Here is a 15,272-nt window from a genome sequence, read left to right on the forward strand (position 1 = left end):
TATTCCGCAGAAGTGTGGTCAAGACTGAATTATTTAAAAAGTATGTCAAACTCTAGGGTATTCATATTTCAAAATGCTGGTACCGAAAGAAATCTGTTACAAGAAATATGCTTGGAAACTTGAAAACCCTTGCATAAACTTTTCACAAGTTATGGCCGAGGTTAAAGTTTTAACAGAAAGATCAAAAATGATATTCTTCTGAATCTATGATTATCTGAGTATAGAATTTTAAAAAGTGCCTTTTGAATTAAGATTTGTTGTTTCAATAAAATATTCCTGAAATTTATTTGCAAACTTGGAGATCCTGCCACAGTAAGAAAAATGCCTTTAAAAAATTGTGTCAAATATATACAAATAATTCTAAATGCCACCAAAAATTCATGAAAATGAGTAAAAAATACTGGAAGACATAGAAAGTGATATTTATTCAATGCAGAATCATGTCACAATCAACAAGATACATTGGAATGATTGGATGTACTCGTTTCCATATCACTAAGCCTAATAGCATATTTGTACCTGTAACAAGACATCTTGCAAGGTCATCAATGCTACAAACAATGAGAAATGCTTCAGTTTTACGTCACCGACAGTAATGTACATTTCTTCTGTCAGATTTTGGTGTCCATTTGCAAAATCCAGTTGTTATTAAAAGACTATCCAGCAAAATAGTCTTTCCTTCAGAACTTTTTCACCAACTGTTTGAGAGACTTGTTCTTAGAAGCACTAAACCATTTACCAATATTTTGCAAAGTGTTTTTCTTCCCATCAACAATTTAAGTCTCCTTAAGAATATCGTCATGAGACTTGTACCGGGAGGTAATACAGTCCATTCACAGCATCCAGTAGGGCCCTCATACAAGCCAGCTTAGAGTCAAAGCCCCCTGCACTCTCCTGCTCTGAAGCACTCCTTATATGATTAAGGTACCTGGAAGTACATGGGAAAAAGTATTGTACAATTCTTAATGAAATGGAAAGTAAACAACTTACAATGAAATGTCATTAACTACATGTATGAGTATTTCACTCTTTTTTTTGAAAATCAAGAACATTATATTTTGATCTCCATATGACTAAATTATGAGAACTTGTATTATATTAATATGGCAACTGCAAATCAACAGAATTTATAGAAAGCTATTTAATATGTGATTTTTGAGATTTTAAATAACATAATTACTTACCCGATTGTCTCTAATGCCTCCTCATCGGGTGGTTCTGGTCCTAACACATCAAAATAGACTGGACTGTACCTATACAGCTCTATTGTCTCCAGGGGTACTGACATAAAGGGACCCTGTGCTCCCTAACATCAAAAGGTATTAATATTAAAGTCAGGGTTTATCTTCATTTACATTACATCTTTGTATTTTTGTTTCAATATACAATTGAATGTAAGGTATCTTATAAGAAAACAAAACTTTCAAATACAGTTAGAAGTTACCTTCAAAAAGAAAACAAAATATAGCACATGTATTGATTGTTTAATTGTTTTCTATTTGCTACAAGGTTAACTTTAGTAAAATTAATTTTAAAATATCTTTCAACCTCCCATCATTTTAATATCTTGTGGTGAAGACTCGAACAAGAATTAGAGGTCATTGCAGTTTGAGCTAAAGCACTGAGTAACTGAATCACTGTTGTAAAATTCTTAATCATGAAGAATTTCTATAGAAATAGCAAAGATGGCAGCACCACAACAAATCAGAAGATGGGAAAGTGAAAGACCTTACTTTCATTCAGTGGAGAAATTTTTTTATTAAACTCTTTACCAGTTTGATTCCAGTGGAGAATTTTGTTGTGGGCATCACAGGAGCACTGAGTTCATTCTCTTTGTCTATATCTGTTTTGTGTTCAGAAAGTATATCCATAGCTGATCTGTCTGAGAACATCTAAAATCAATGTTAAAATACATGTTATCCAGGCCATAAAGTTAGAACAAAATGCATCCAGATTTATACACCTACAGTATTTCGAACACCAATATCTCAGATACCATGGATATGTTGAAGTGATCTAGAAGTCTTAACGACTTATTTTTAGAGTATTTTATCTTTGATATCTAAAACTCTCAGTTACATGCATCTCAAGTTTTTTCTTGACCCCATCAAGTTTGAGACATTGAGGTTTGACTGTATTTTTGTTTCTTACTAATTCATCTAGAAGTGCCTCCTTGTGCCTCTTTTTTGTGTCTTTCTGTCGCTGTTCCTCTTCAATAATCAGCTTCCTCTTCCTGACATTTTCATCTTGTTCTTGTTCTATTAAGCTTTCTAAATATTCTTCATCTTTACTCTGGAAAAAGAAAAAGGTTTACAAATTTTTAAACTAAACATATATGTAAATCAACTCTATGAAATGCTCAATTAATTATTTTTTATGCTCAATTCACAACAAAAGTAAGAAATATAAATAGACAGCTTTTGTTTTAAGACTTTAGTGTATCTTATTCACCAAATCTCAAACATGTCCCTTCAGCTTAAAAGGGTATTCATGGAATAATGTGTTTTAGTAGAAAAAGAAAACTAGAAATAAAGAACCAATAAAATTCACCAGTGACAAAAAGTCTGAGTTCATTAACCAAACTGCTGGCTTTACTGCTTCACATTTAACAAAAGTATATTTTTATTTATAGGTTTTTACTCGTTACATGTAGCATTGCTCATGAATGTTTTCAAATATGTCCTTATGTGTTCTTATTTATGTGGACTTCAAAAATATCTTAAATCTGTAATCTCTATAAAATTCATCTGAATAAATAGATGTGTTCATTAAACTACTCATAGCATATATGTACTAACCTTTTTATTTCGTCCTTTACTGATCTGATCTTTATTATCTCTCTTGTATTGTTCTACCATCTGCCTCGTTTCATCAACATCAATATTGTTAATAATATTAAAAACTGAAAATATTAAGAAGAAATGATCATGATGATAACAATTCATTTCAAACAAAAGCAGACCTAATGCAAGGTATTTTTTAACATATCAGAATTCATCTGGCATCTTTTTAATACAATAATCTCAATTAATATTGTAAATTACATTCAACAGCAATTTTCCAGTAATTTATCAACCTGCTTTGTGAATATTTATTTTACTTTTTACTGCAATAATAAATAATGAAACTTGTGACAAAATTTGAAACTGTAAAAATATTTTCCATGGGTTCTGATTTTTTGCTACTTGTCTGATTGTCAATCTTCAATGAAAATTTTCTATAACTACAGTGATGAGTATTCAATACGAAAAAGCCTTGAAATCTCATCCCACTAATGGAATGATTTTCATGGATAAGAAAATATTGATCTATATATGAAAAAAAGTAGAATTATCTTATGCACTCTCTTAAAATTACTTTTGTAGTACTTACTGATAGTTTCTATTTTTTCAATGTAATCATTGTATTCCTCCAAGGTATGAAAATCTTCTTCTTTTTTGTTAAAGCTGAAAAATCAATTCTTTTTTTACATATCACTGAATGACAATGTTATTTTTTTTTATTTTCATGACTATTTTCTACATGCATTTCTTACAACTAGAACATTTAAGGATATCCGATCCTCAGCCCGGAAGGATAACTCCAAAAATTAATATTTAAATTAAAATGCATCAAGTTGAAGCTTGAAAATGAAATTTTTTCATGCAACAATTTTCATTTTATTCATCTTTATAAGATTCAATATTTTTTGAAGTCTTAGAAAAGGTCTTATAAAAGTTGACATTTGTACTCTATTCAAGGAAAAAAATAATACAGTTTTAGAGAAACAAGCATTTCTTGAATCCAGCCTTAGATACCAATGCTTATTTGCATTGATATGAATAAGAAGTGATTTGTGGTGTCTTGCAATGATAGCAAAAGCCTTCTACACTAAGTATTATAGAATACATGATGGAAATAGAAGACAATAAATACCAAATAAGTATAAAAATCATGACAATTTCTCTAAATGCCTGGATACCTATCGTTTTTTAACTTAAAATATATTTGTTGATCAATATATATGCAATTAGAAAATGCATTGCTGATATTCCAATTCACTTTTTCTGCAAAAATATTGGAGATTCGACAATTTTCCCTATATAATATGATTAACTTTAATCTTTAATTTTAAAGAAATACTGTGGATAAATTTACATAACTTTGTGGATTCCGAGATACTTTTATGAGTATTTTTGATTACTTAACTGCTAATTTTATAAACCTGAGGATCGGACTACCTTAAATCTTTATGCTGAAAAATATTTAGTTTAATTAAGCAGAAAATGTCAAAGATATATATATATATATAATTTAATTCTGTTTGTATTCTTGTCTCTCATTGGTTGATTTCCAAAAAGGAACGCATAACATTTTGTATAATCTGGTTTGGTATGGGGACACACCCCCTTGACAACCAGCTGAATCATCTGTATCCATCAATCCCCTCATTTCCAGTCCTTCGGATTCATGAAAAATTCCAGATTTAATGAATGTACCTTTAACTTCAAACAGTTGCTCGATCTTACCTCATGTAAACAAGCATCATGGCTGCTAGATCTATGTATCAGTTTTTACCTCCCCTTGCTTCCCATCACTTCCGTTACTACGGTTGTATTATTGCGCGGTAAATTTGAACTAATAAAAACAACACAATTTTACATCCCCAGTTGTTTAATTATTTTAAAATTAAATTATAAGAAATGACTCTAATTCTTGGCCAGATTATCGAGTATAATATGGTTTTAGTTTACGCTTTTTTATAATCCGCTTCGCGGATTATAAAGCGTAAACTGACCCAAACCATATTATACTCGATAATCTGGCCAAGAATTAGAGTCATTCCTTAAATAGTTTAACCTTCTTATCTCAAACACTTTCGAAGATATCTTGAAAACCAGGGATATGTTTAAAGAGTTGGAAGTCAAAACTTCTCTTTTTTTTATGTAATTTAACCTTGATGTCTTGAATTCTGATATATCTCATTCATTTTTTGGTCCAATCAAGGTGAAGATAAAAAGATTTGACTGTACATTGTGATAATCTTATCCTGGGCATTTACTTTAAGTAAATAAAAGCAAATCAATCAAAATATACTAACTCCTTCAGAATCTTTTTGCGGATTTCTATTTCCTTTTCTATAAATGGATCTTCAAATAACTGAACCCTGAAATTTGTTTTCCTCAAAGCTGTTCCACATTCTGGACAAGTTCCTGAGCCTTTGACAAATAACGCCTCAACACAAGTTTCACACCTACAATGACACACAAATGATATTCAGCATAATTACTGCTATAAGTGAGTTAAATTCATCTTCAACTTTCATCATGAAATTGATATATGCTCAAATGGATTTAATAAAAGTTCAGGTAAGTGTAAACCTAGCTCTTTTAATAAATAAACTGAGTAATTTGAAGAAAGTCAGTCCCCAGAGAGCTATCACACTGTAGAATGAACATGTAAATATCTCCACAGTTCATGAACCTTGTCGTTTACACAGCCTTCTGCGAATTTCTCCTATCTTTTTGTGTGTTTTGGAGATAACATAACAGGATATATTCTTAAGTCTTACAAAGAATGTCCACAGACATTGACAAGAAGTTTTAAGGACGGATTTCTATATTTTGTTGTTTTGCAGCGAGGACATCCCTGGTCGTCCATTTCTATGTTACTCGTACTGGCGATATTCGGGATCTTTTTTAACGTCATTTCCATCAAAATGCAGAACGGTTCATTGTTCATACATTAAATAAATTGAATTATAATTTCTAGATAGATCGTGTTACCTCTCAAAGTGACACTGTAAAGAAATATTTAAAGGTCGAAATACAGTTTGTCGATGTTTGGTACGATTTAACATTGAAAAACATCTCACTTCCGTTTGCAATGGTGCAACCCACGTGAAATGACAACAGAACTGGTTAACTTTTGGAGGCGGATTCTCACAAATCTGAGAGTGACAGAACAAAAAACACTAACAAGACAGTATAGAAGGAATAACATATGCTATTTATACATTTGTAATCCGTCTTTGATTCAGAAACTAGCTTGTAAATTTGCTCATTATTTTGAGTTTGACAACTGGAAAGAAACCAAAAATATGACTGACAGTGACTCAATTTTTGATCCTCCAGAAGCTGTTCGTGGCATGAAAGTTTTAGAAAGAAGTTTATTTAGGAAAACTATATCCATTCCAGGAGTTTCAGTTCCTCAGAAGAATATTGGCCGACTTACAAAGGCGTTAAAAAATGAAATTCTGCGCTTTAGATCTATTCAACCAGTTGTTGATTTAAATGCTAAAGATGCACATGCAAAGACTCACAAATTAATACTTTTTGATCCACGCAAACTTCAGTCAGTGGATGACTTCAATGAGAAACAACGGGATATATTAGAAAAGTTTGATGTTGATGTCGGAAGTTTTTGCTTTTACAATTTTGATATGAAGTATGAGAATTGGGACCATGCAGAAGTTGTTAAAGCTGTGTTGCCAAAGGAATTAGACACTGTGGCAGGATTTGCAATAGTTGGTCATATTGCTCACTTAAACCTCAGGGAGGGGACCGATGATTACAAATACCTAATAGGCAAGTTTGATTTTTAATGTATGGTGAACTGTTTTGTGCAGTTGCTCCTTTGACTTGAGAGCAAGTAATCATAGGAGGATGCAAGTACTACAATGTGTGGAAGTGAGACTGTGGAGGGGCAAAACAAGGGAGCAACAGCATGAGGGCAAGGAACTAAAAGAAAATTTAGTTTTGCCCTTACAATATTGTGTTAAATCCTTTAATCCCTTTACATTTTCACTTAATTGCATTGTTTTCATTCCTGTATTAACTCCACATTGTTGCTTTAATTGAAGGAAACTAATTGTGACTGTATACATCCTTCATTTAGCTCATTTGTTGAAAGCTGAATATTGAGAAAAATATAAAAAGTTTTAACCATTTTTTCATTTAGGTCAAGTGATTTTAGACAAACACAGAATAATCAGGACTGTTGTCAACAAACTGAAGACTATTGACTCCGAATTCAGGAACTTTCAGATGGAGCTTCTAGCTGGGGAGGAGGATTACACTGCTACTGTGAAGGAACATGGATGTACATTCACATTTGATTTCTCAAAAGTTTATTGGAATACCAAATTAGGTAATTTGACAGAATGCTGATATTGCTGTAAATTCATCACATTTTATTAAATTAAATTATATCTTTATGGGTTTTAAAAATCCTCTATCATTATTCAAACATTTTAAGATGTTATATTTGCTTTCCCAGTTATTTTTTTTTTTTCAGTGTGATTTAATAATCTGATTGTTTAAGTTTTTAATGATAAACAAAAAGTACAAACATATATATTCCATTTGAATCTATATTGTGTTTGTTTGTTATTCCATTGGTTGTCTGTTTTCCTAAGCCAGGGAAGAGCAGAGTGGATCAAAAACCATTTACTTGAAAGAAAGTGGTTTTCACTAACATATTTTCTTTAACAAACATTATAGTTTTCTTATAGGTTTTCCATTTAATAACAGAAAATGATAAATTAAGACTGTTCACCAGATATTCATATATTTTCAAATTTTTATTTTCATAGGTACAGAACATAATCTAGTGGCATCTCAGATGCAGGAGAAGGACCTGGTATTTGATGTGTTTGCTGGGGTGGGACCTTTTGCAGTGCCTTGTGGGAAGAATGGAATTAAAGTGTTTGCAAATGACCTAAATCCAGAATCTTACAAGAGTTTAAAAGTGAATGTGGCTAAAAATGGATCTAATTGTCAGAACAGTGTTCAGTGTTACAACATGGATGGCAGGGATTTTATAAAGCAGATATTTCTTAAAGAGATGGAAAAGAGGTGGAATGATCCTTCAGATCAGAAGGGAGATGTTCATGTCTTGATGAATTTACCAGCACTAGCTGTGGAATTCCTGGACAGCTTTGTGGGACTTTTTACTCATTCAGGATCCAGACCAAAAGATCACAGTTGTCTGCCCTTTGTTCACTGTTACTATTTCAGCAAGAGTGAGGATCTTGAAAAGGATACTAGAGAGACTGTGGAAAGAGTGTTGAATTGTACTCTGGAGGAGTTTAAGATTAGACAGGTCCGTAATGTGGCACCTGGAAAAGAGATGATGTGCATCGAATTCAGAATCCCAGAATCTGTCTTGTTTAGGGAAAAATTAGAATCAGAAGGTAAAATTTTTCAGCCAGTTTTAATAGCAACGGTGTTGTAACTTTTTCTACTTTTTCTAAATTAAACAGGTTTCTGTATGTTTTTGTTCTAATTAGGATCTTGTTTTATTTTCCAGAGGATTGCCCTGCAGCAAAGAAAATTTGCATTCACCATAGCCATGAGTAAACTTAAAATATTCTAATTTTCTTCCATTGTCATCAAAATTCCCAACAACAAGGAAATATGTTGTCACTATAACCATGAATAAACTTTTAAAAGATCTGTTTTTTTTCTTTTATTGTCTTCAAAACTCAAAGTATAGCATCAGTAGATCCAGGATTTTGTGTTAAAGGGGGTGCTATATTCAGTGGCAGATCCAGGAATTCCATAACGGGGCACAGTAGAAGGGGGGGGGGTCTGGGGACAAATAAGAGAAGTTTTTACCTTCATTTTAGGAAAATGGACTTATAATTTCTTCATACAAAAAATTCAAACGGGAGGGGGTGCGCCGGCCCTGGACCCGCCTTTGATATTAGTTTGCAAAGGATCTAAATTATTTTTGAGGTCCCAAGCAGATCAAGGACAATGTCCAGTGGAGTCACACAGGCAAAGTCCACATAACTTATGAGATTTTATTTGGCAGATGGTAGATCTATGTTCGACACATTTTTTTTTTCAAAGTGAAATATCTTAATTTAAGTGCGACAGGGAAAACTTAATCTGATGGAGGCGCATGTCACGAGTGCCACGTTTGAATATACATCAAATCTGTATAGGATTGAATGAAAATGGATATCGTATTATCTCCTTTCCCATTTACATAGTTGAAATTGTTAGGGAGTTAAGGTTATGAAATTTTAATGCAAAGGCTCAAAAGAGCTTCTTAAGGTATTATAATCTGAAATCGAAAGTGTTACGCACAGACTGATGGACGAACAGACAGACCAAAATTAATATCCCCCATTTTCATTAAAGCGGTGGACAATAATGTATGAATACTTTTCGTTTATTATACAGTATTTTGTATGAGATTCAGGGATATAGTATTGTTCAAAGGTGCAGTAAGAGAAAAAAATCCAACTTTCCTAAAAAGCCCACAAGCGAAAAAAAATTGTCATAACTCGCAAAAATACTATTTCATGTTTGTTTGCGTGTACGGGGGTGGGGGAGAGGGTTTGATCTCTGTTGAGATTCTGCTGGGCTAGATACTTGGAATTGACGCCCGCAGATCCAGGTGTCAAGTCCAAATATCTAGCCCAGCAGAATCTCAACAGAGATTAGAGAGGGTTATGTTTCCCATTGGAAATAAGCTCTCGAGCTTTAATGGGTTATCCTGGTATCTATCTAGTCATTTAAATTATTTATTTATAAAATCTTGATTACCAACTTTCATCTTTCATAAGATCATGTATAATTATTTGTATTTGTTTTATGTATGATGACATGATACCAAATAAATAGCAAAAATACCATGTTCCACCATATTTCAGTATAAAATTTATTCATGCACAACGTTTTGCATATTTTCGAAGTGCCGTTTGTTCCACCTTATTTAAATATAAAAAAAATTTCATACACTACATTTGGCATATTTTCGAAGTGCCGTTGTCACTTGCACCCCGACCCCCCCCCCTCCTCCTCCCACGTGGGCAAAAAAAAAAAATAAAAATAATCGATAGAACGATAGAAAAGTAAATTCAGTAAAGAGATCATGGATTTTTAAATCTGAATTGGCCTGTTAAGCACTACAAAACTCGTATCCTGTAGTTTTTATAGCTTAAAAACTAAACTGTTTTAGAATGAATTAGTATTATTTAGAGAACGAGACAGGTTCTGTATCGCAGATACAAATTTGGGGGGGCGGAGACGAGTGCAAAGCAAAGGGTGTAAGTTTGACATATATATAACCTCCTGCTAAAATGTCCACAACCGATTTCGCTTAGAATTCCCCATCGTCTCAAGCCACGGTCCGGAGTCCGCATATAGCTCAACTCCTACCCGTGGCCACTGCCAGAATGGGAGAGGGTCGTACATTTTAGCCGTGGTTTGCGACGAAGAGAATTCCCTTAACATGTTCTATAAGTGTTCCGCAAAAATGTCCAAACATTTTTTTTTTGCGCTAAAAAGTCCAAGTTTTCCCCTTACAGTAAAACGTCCGGATAATCCGCTAAAATGTCCAACTCCAAACAATTTGATGGAAAAATGCTCCTTGACTAGGTACCTCACGATCCATTCACTGTACATTAACCCCAAATACTACATCGTTTATTTCGAACGGTCAGGGGGTCAGGACTTACGACTGATGTTATGGTTGAACGCCTTACTTTGAGTTTGGTTAGAAAGTTGGGAAGGAGGAGGGAAATGATGTATAATTTGATTTCTGATTGTAAAAAGGAAAAATATTAATCAAGGAAATAATTACTTTAAGTTGCTTGATTATGCTAGTGTATAATTCATTCAAGAGTTAAAGCAAGGTGACCTGCTTTGCCTTGTTTTGCATTACCTGTCGTTTGTATATACCTGTCGTATAGCAATAATTCAGCTTGTCATTTTGTCACTGCCTCGGTCTGGGTTTGAACATACGTAGCCTGGGGGTTAAAACTTTCAAACGACCTTCAATTGTATTTTCTGCATCTAGTGGAAGCTAGGTTAATCTTCTCTTAAAGATGGAGAGATTCCTCGCAGTTGCCCTCCTCGTCGTCTTGTGTTCTGCCTCAGGTAAGTCATTCATATGAATTCTTTTTTTTAATTCCCAAATGATATGATTTCCTTTGAATATTTCGAAGAATTAATATCAAAATGATTTTTATGTGACCTTTTCGTGTACTTTTTGAGACAAATCATTTGTTCTCTAAGTTTATAAGCTCTGGGTTTTACTACATCAACATAACATTTGTTACAATGAAATTTTCACTTTTGTGAATTGATATACAGACAATTAATACGAGTGTCTCTTTTTTCTCCTTATAATGTGGTGTATCAATTAAAAAAATCCAAAGGTATATAACCAAAGACCAAAATATAGGTAACGAATATTATAATTTACATGTATATTTATAATGTTTTAAAACCGACTGTATTCTGTAAATTAAATCTACCGATTCCCCCCCCCCCCCCAAAGTTTCACTGTTAAAATTAAAAGGTCAGTCTATGCTGACCACATGCTACAATGTGAAGCAAGAAAAGTATTAACATTACACACATAGAACAGGAAGCAGTTGCAATTTAAAGGTGGAAGGACACAACATTAACCGAACTGAAATGTATTGACAAACAAAGAAAAAAAGGTCATTTGCAGATATTGTTATTGAGAGGACACGACTTAAAATTAGTACATGTACTGATTTAATCGTTTATTTTGGCATTTGATTGGGGTGGGGGCATGTCAGACCTAATAAACCTTAAATTTAGATTCCACCCTTTAGTGGTTTTACGCGATCTCCTTAAAAAAAATTCAGACAAGGGTCAATGTATTTGGTTGTCATTTTAATTGTCTTTTAACGAGAGAGAGAGAGAGAGAGAGAGAAGGGACTCAACTACTGAAATTATTTCGGGGGCTTACAGCTCCAGAACAAAAGAGCATACAAAATAGTGGACAGTGTGTGTCTGTATGTTAAGTAAGTGCATTGTGCTATTTTTATTACAAGTGATGCCTTCAAGCAATTATGTTTTCACATGAATTTTTAATTAATATCGTAAAGCCTTTTAGTAAATATCCTTAGTCACCTTTGAGGTGTTTTGCGCAATGCAGTCTAATTAGATTCAAAACGTAGGATAAGTCACATAGAATCCTATTTTGGTGGTAGAAAATGTAAAACAATGTATGAAGTAAATAATATAATTTCTTCCAACCGAATTCTTTTTATTCCACTTTAGCTCACCTGAGCTTTTTTAAACGAATATTTTCAGACGTCCGTCTGTCGTGTGTCGTCTGTCAAGTGCATCCGGAACACCTCGGGCCTTTCACAGAAAAACACGTTGTTTTTCTGTGAAAGGCCCGAGGTGTTCCGGATGCTGTCAAGTGTTGTCTGACAGTCATCGTTTGCTTAATATTTAACTTTGTTCACAGGAAATTCCACAACTTCTTTAAATGGGAGATTATTAGAAAAAAAATAGCAAAAGTTTAATGCATGGCATCTTTTAAAAATCATCTCAATAACAACTGGGCCAAAAAAGATAAATTTCAAAGCTTAATTACATGTTGATGAAACTGGTTCAAATGATGAGCCTTGGGTTCAGCGTGGGGTCCACAATGGGCGATTTAACTCTTACTTAGAAATACGTGTATAAAGGAAAATCTTGAAAACCCCTATCCCTATAACACCGAGCAACGACATGATGGCTCATATTAATTTTATATGGTATCATCATCTGATAGCGTAGATTTGTTTTTTTGTTATACCCCCCCCCCCCCCCCCGGAGCTTTCATATATCAAATTTTTTACCTCTGAATCTTTAAAAATCCGCATATAGGCCTACTCCTCGATCATGAACAGCACACTAACTAAGCAATGATTGGTCATTTAATGTGGAATTATCTACATGTACAGTTTAAATTCAACCATATTCAAATTATGACCACAGGGGGTGGAGCCACAATTGAAGATCAAACTTTTACAGGGGAATATATTAAAGGAAGTCTACAAAAAGCTATTAAAGTCATGATTTGTCATAGAAATATAGAACCATCTTTGGTAAGTGTAGATTCAAGTTTGCTGAGTTCGTAATCCCCTCCCCTGTCTTTCCCTGGGTAGAAAGGACCTTTAATGCATCCATATTTTATCAATACTGAACTAGTTTCTACATGTACTTTTCTCTACCCTGTTCAGGTGAGTGATGTGGCCCATGGGCCTCTTGCATCGCTTTATGGTCAGTATCTGACTTATAATACATGAAGGTTATTTACATGTATCGATATTTTTCAATTTTTGTAAAGGATTTCATGATTATTTAAAAATCAATATTTTTTTTTCAATTTCAGGCCACGCTTTAAATTGCATAACCTGTGACTCATTGCAAGACGCACAGTGTGGGGATCCTTTCACAGCTAACCAAGAGAAATATATCGTCAAATGTAAACCAGATGAAACTTACTGTGGCAAAATCGTTAGCACGGAGGATAGCAAAGCTGGTGAGTGGTTCTTTATAGAACAGAGGTTCAAGTTTTGTAAGGTTAGATTGGAAGAAAAGTCTTTGTCGAATTACGTGTGGAGGTCGTGTTCGAATTCCATGATTTAATATGTAAAAAAGTTGATATATCTATTCTACATACTGCTTAGCATTCACCAGTGTGTTTGTTTTATTAAATTCATGTTTTTATAGGGGGAGGGCAAGTATGTAAGAGAAAAATCCCTCAATATATAGCTACTTTCTTCACACCAATTTTTTTTAACATTTCGTCTGTGATTTCTATATTTTTTGTGAACGAATTATTTTTGTATTTTATAGCACCATTTGTGAAGAGAAGTTGCATTGAAGATCGAAGTAACATAAACTACACATGGACACCACCTGCCGAGTGTACAGAACTTAACCAACTGACAACTTGTTACTGCAAATCCAGTAGATGTAATTCTAGTGACAGGAGCGCCATCTGTCTACTCTTATTGGCTTTATCAGTTGTTTTTGCTTTCGTGGTCAGAAAAAGTTATTAAAGACACTTTAACATAGAATTTTTAATTTTTTTTTTTCAATATTTTTAAAAGTTCATTTTTTTAGATCTCAGTATTGTTCACATTATCAAATAAAGTTTTTATATACGGAGCATGATTTTCTTCACCACTGTCAAGATCACCAAAGTATTACATATGTTTGTTATACAGATCAAAATACAAAGAACTTTCAAATAAACTAGGAAGATGTTTTGTTTTTATTTATCTTTGTTTGTTGTTTGTTTGTTTTTGTTGTTATTGTTTTGTTTTTGTTGTTTATGTTTGTTTTATTGTTTTAATTATTTTTTTTAATTTTATTTATCTATTTATTGGGGGGGGGGGGGTTCCTTCAGTTGCTAAATATCGAACACATTTGTATTATTTGCTAAGTTTTTTCATCAGGTACTTCAAAAAATCCGGCAGTACGGGATATATTCTAATTTGAAAACTACCATTCATATAAATTTTTAAAAGAATTGGACAGTCCTAACTGTACTTATATAGTCAAGGAAAAAATATAGAACCTCTTTATTTAAAAAAAAATTAAAATATGAATCGAAAAACAGGCAGAAAGAAGAGGGTCGACATGTGAACGAACGGAAAACTGGAAATCCAAAGTTGAACTGCACAAATTTGTAAGAATAATTTATTTATATGAGTAGGTCCTTTTCTAATTATATCAAGTTTATCGACATTGCGAAATCCAATGCGTACCAATAAAGTGTATTTCTCTCATTTTTCCCTTTATAAATTTATCGTGCAGTGTGGGATTGTTCTAATTGCTGGGCCATTGAAACATTGTTATTTTTAATAACATTTTTATGTGATAAAAATTCATTCTGATTGTAAAAACATTAGTACGCTGAATTTGTTAGTAAAAGAAGTTTGAGTTTCCGATTGACGATATCTCTGTAGTTTATAGAGAGCAGGTCCAACAAATTGTCATAATTCCAATGGGTACCAATTTCGACTTGTCGTTAGCAGAACTATTTTGTATTCATATGAATAGAATATATTATCGTTTTCTCCGCCATGACAAGGAGTATAGCGCAGATATGAATGTTTGACAAGGAATGTTTACTTCTCCATTGTCACCTGATTTTACCTTCGATGTATGAAGTGTCCACGTCCTTGCTCTGCTCATTGTTTTATTTAAGAAATTATTGTATTTCAACAGCCCTGTTAAATTTGAAATTGAAAATTTCCCTGTATACAGTATTACCGTTTTCTCGGCCATGACAAGGAGCATAGGAATGGTTGACAAGGAATGTTTGTTCCTTCATTGTCACCTGATTTTACTTTCGATGTTTGAAGTGTCCGCGTCCTTGCTCTGCTCCCGATTTGCATTGTTTCATTAGACTTTTGAAATCGATTACTGTTCATTACAGTGTCCGGATCAGGCACGTAGCATCGTTTTTGAAAGTGGGGGGGGGGGGGGGTTGTGAAAATTTTTTTTTACTTGTGTGTT

The 15,272-nt window shown here is 33.3% G+C and overlaps 3 protein-coding genes across 3 annotated transcripts; 2 read left to right on the forward strand and 1 right to left on the reverse strand.

The window, feature by feature from the left end:
* Positions 1–406: 406 nt before the first annotated feature.
* On the reverse strand, positions 407–5,644 carry LOC134265047 (CDK-activating kinase assembly factor MAT1-like). The gene is made up of 8 exons (XM_062747296.1): positions 5,552–5,644; positions 5,081–5,233; positions 3,373–3,446; positions 2,799–2,902; positions 2,152–2,292; positions 1,773–1,892; positions 1,185–1,306; positions 407–928 (listed from the first exon to the last, which is right to left on the reverse strand). The coding sequence occupies exons 1-8, from the start codon at positions 5,638–5,640 to the stop codon at positions 799–801; spliced, it is 933 nt and encodes a 310-aa protein (XP_062603280.1). The 5' UTR covers positions 5,641–5,644; the 3' UTR covers positions 407–798.
* Positions 5,645–5,857: 213 nt separating this feature from the next.
* LOC134265146 (tRNA (guanine(37)-N1)-methyltransferase-like) lies at positions 5,858–8,429 on the forward strand. Its single transcript, XM_062747396.1, has 4 exons — positions 5,858–6,566; positions 6,940–7,128; positions 7,574–8,173; positions 8,290–8,429. The coding sequence occupies exons 1-4, from the start codon at positions 5,885–5,887 to the stop codon at positions 8,337–8,339; spliced, it is 1,521 nt and encodes a 506-aa protein (XP_062603380.1). The 5' UTR covers positions 5,858–5,884; the 3' UTR covers positions 8,340–8,429.
* A 2,290-nt stretch (positions 8,430–10,719) lies between these two features.
* On the forward strand, positions 10,720–14,015 carry LOC134265135 (uncharacterized). The gene is made up of 3 exons (XM_062747385.1): positions 10,720–10,871; positions 13,135–13,284; positions 13,602–14,015. The coding sequence occupies exons 1-3, from the start codon at positions 10,820–10,822 to the stop codon at positions 13,805–13,807; spliced, it is 408 nt and encodes a 135-aa protein (XP_062603369.1). The 5' UTR covers positions 10,720–10,819; the 3' UTR covers positions 13,808–14,015.
* The last annotated feature ends 1,257 nt before the right edge of the window (positions 14,016–15,272 follow it).

This window comes from Saccostrea cucullata, unplaced genomic scaffold (assembly GCF_032062105.1).
Source record: "Saccostrea cucullata isolate Sc308-1 unplaced genomic scaffold, CSIRO_AGI_Scuc_v1 ctg1866, whole genome shotgun sequence".
Classification (NCBI taxonomy): Eukaryota; Metazoa; Mollusca; class Bivalvia; order Ostreida; family Ostreidae; genus Saccostrea; species Saccostrea cuccullata.

Bases quoted from the DNA above. Each gene is read 5' to 3' on its own strand.
- LOC134265047 (XM_062747296.1), bottom strand. From the start codon at position 5,640: ATGGACGACCAGGGATGTCCTCGCTGCAAAACAACAAAATATAGAAAT. The intron at 3,447-5,080 runs GTTAGTATATTT...TTGATTTTTCAG, and splicing joins CGCAAAAAGATTCTGAAGGA to CTTTAACAAAAAAGAAGAAG. The intron at 929-1,184 runs GTAAGTAATTAT...ATGTACTTCCAG, and splicing joins GAGGCATTAGAGACAATCGG to GTACCTTAATCATATAAGGA.
- LOC134265146 (XM_062747396.1), top strand. From the start codon at position 5,885: ATGACAACAGAACTGGTTAACTTTTGGAGGCGGATTCTCACAAATCTG. The intron at 6,567-6,939 runs GCAAGTTTGATT...TTTTTCATTTAG, and splicing joins TGATTACAAATACCTAATAG to GTCAAGTGATTTTAGACAAA. The intron at 8,174-8,289 runs GTAAAATTTTTC...TTTATTTTCCAG, and splicing joins GGAAAAATTAGAATCAGAAG to AGGATTGCCCTGCAGCAAAG.
- LOC134265135 (XM_062747385.1), top strand. From the start codon at position 10,820: ATGGAGAGATTCCTCGCAGTTGCCCTCCTCGTCGTCTTGTGTTCTGCC. The intron at 10,872-13,134 runs GTAAGTCATTCA...TTTCAATTTCAG, and splicing joins CGTCTTGTGTTCTGCCTCAG to GCCACGCTTTAAATTGCATA. The intron at 13,285-13,601 runs GTGAGTGGTTCT...TGTATTTTATAG, and splicing joins CACGGAGGATAGCAAAGCTG to CACCATTTGTGAAGAGAAGT.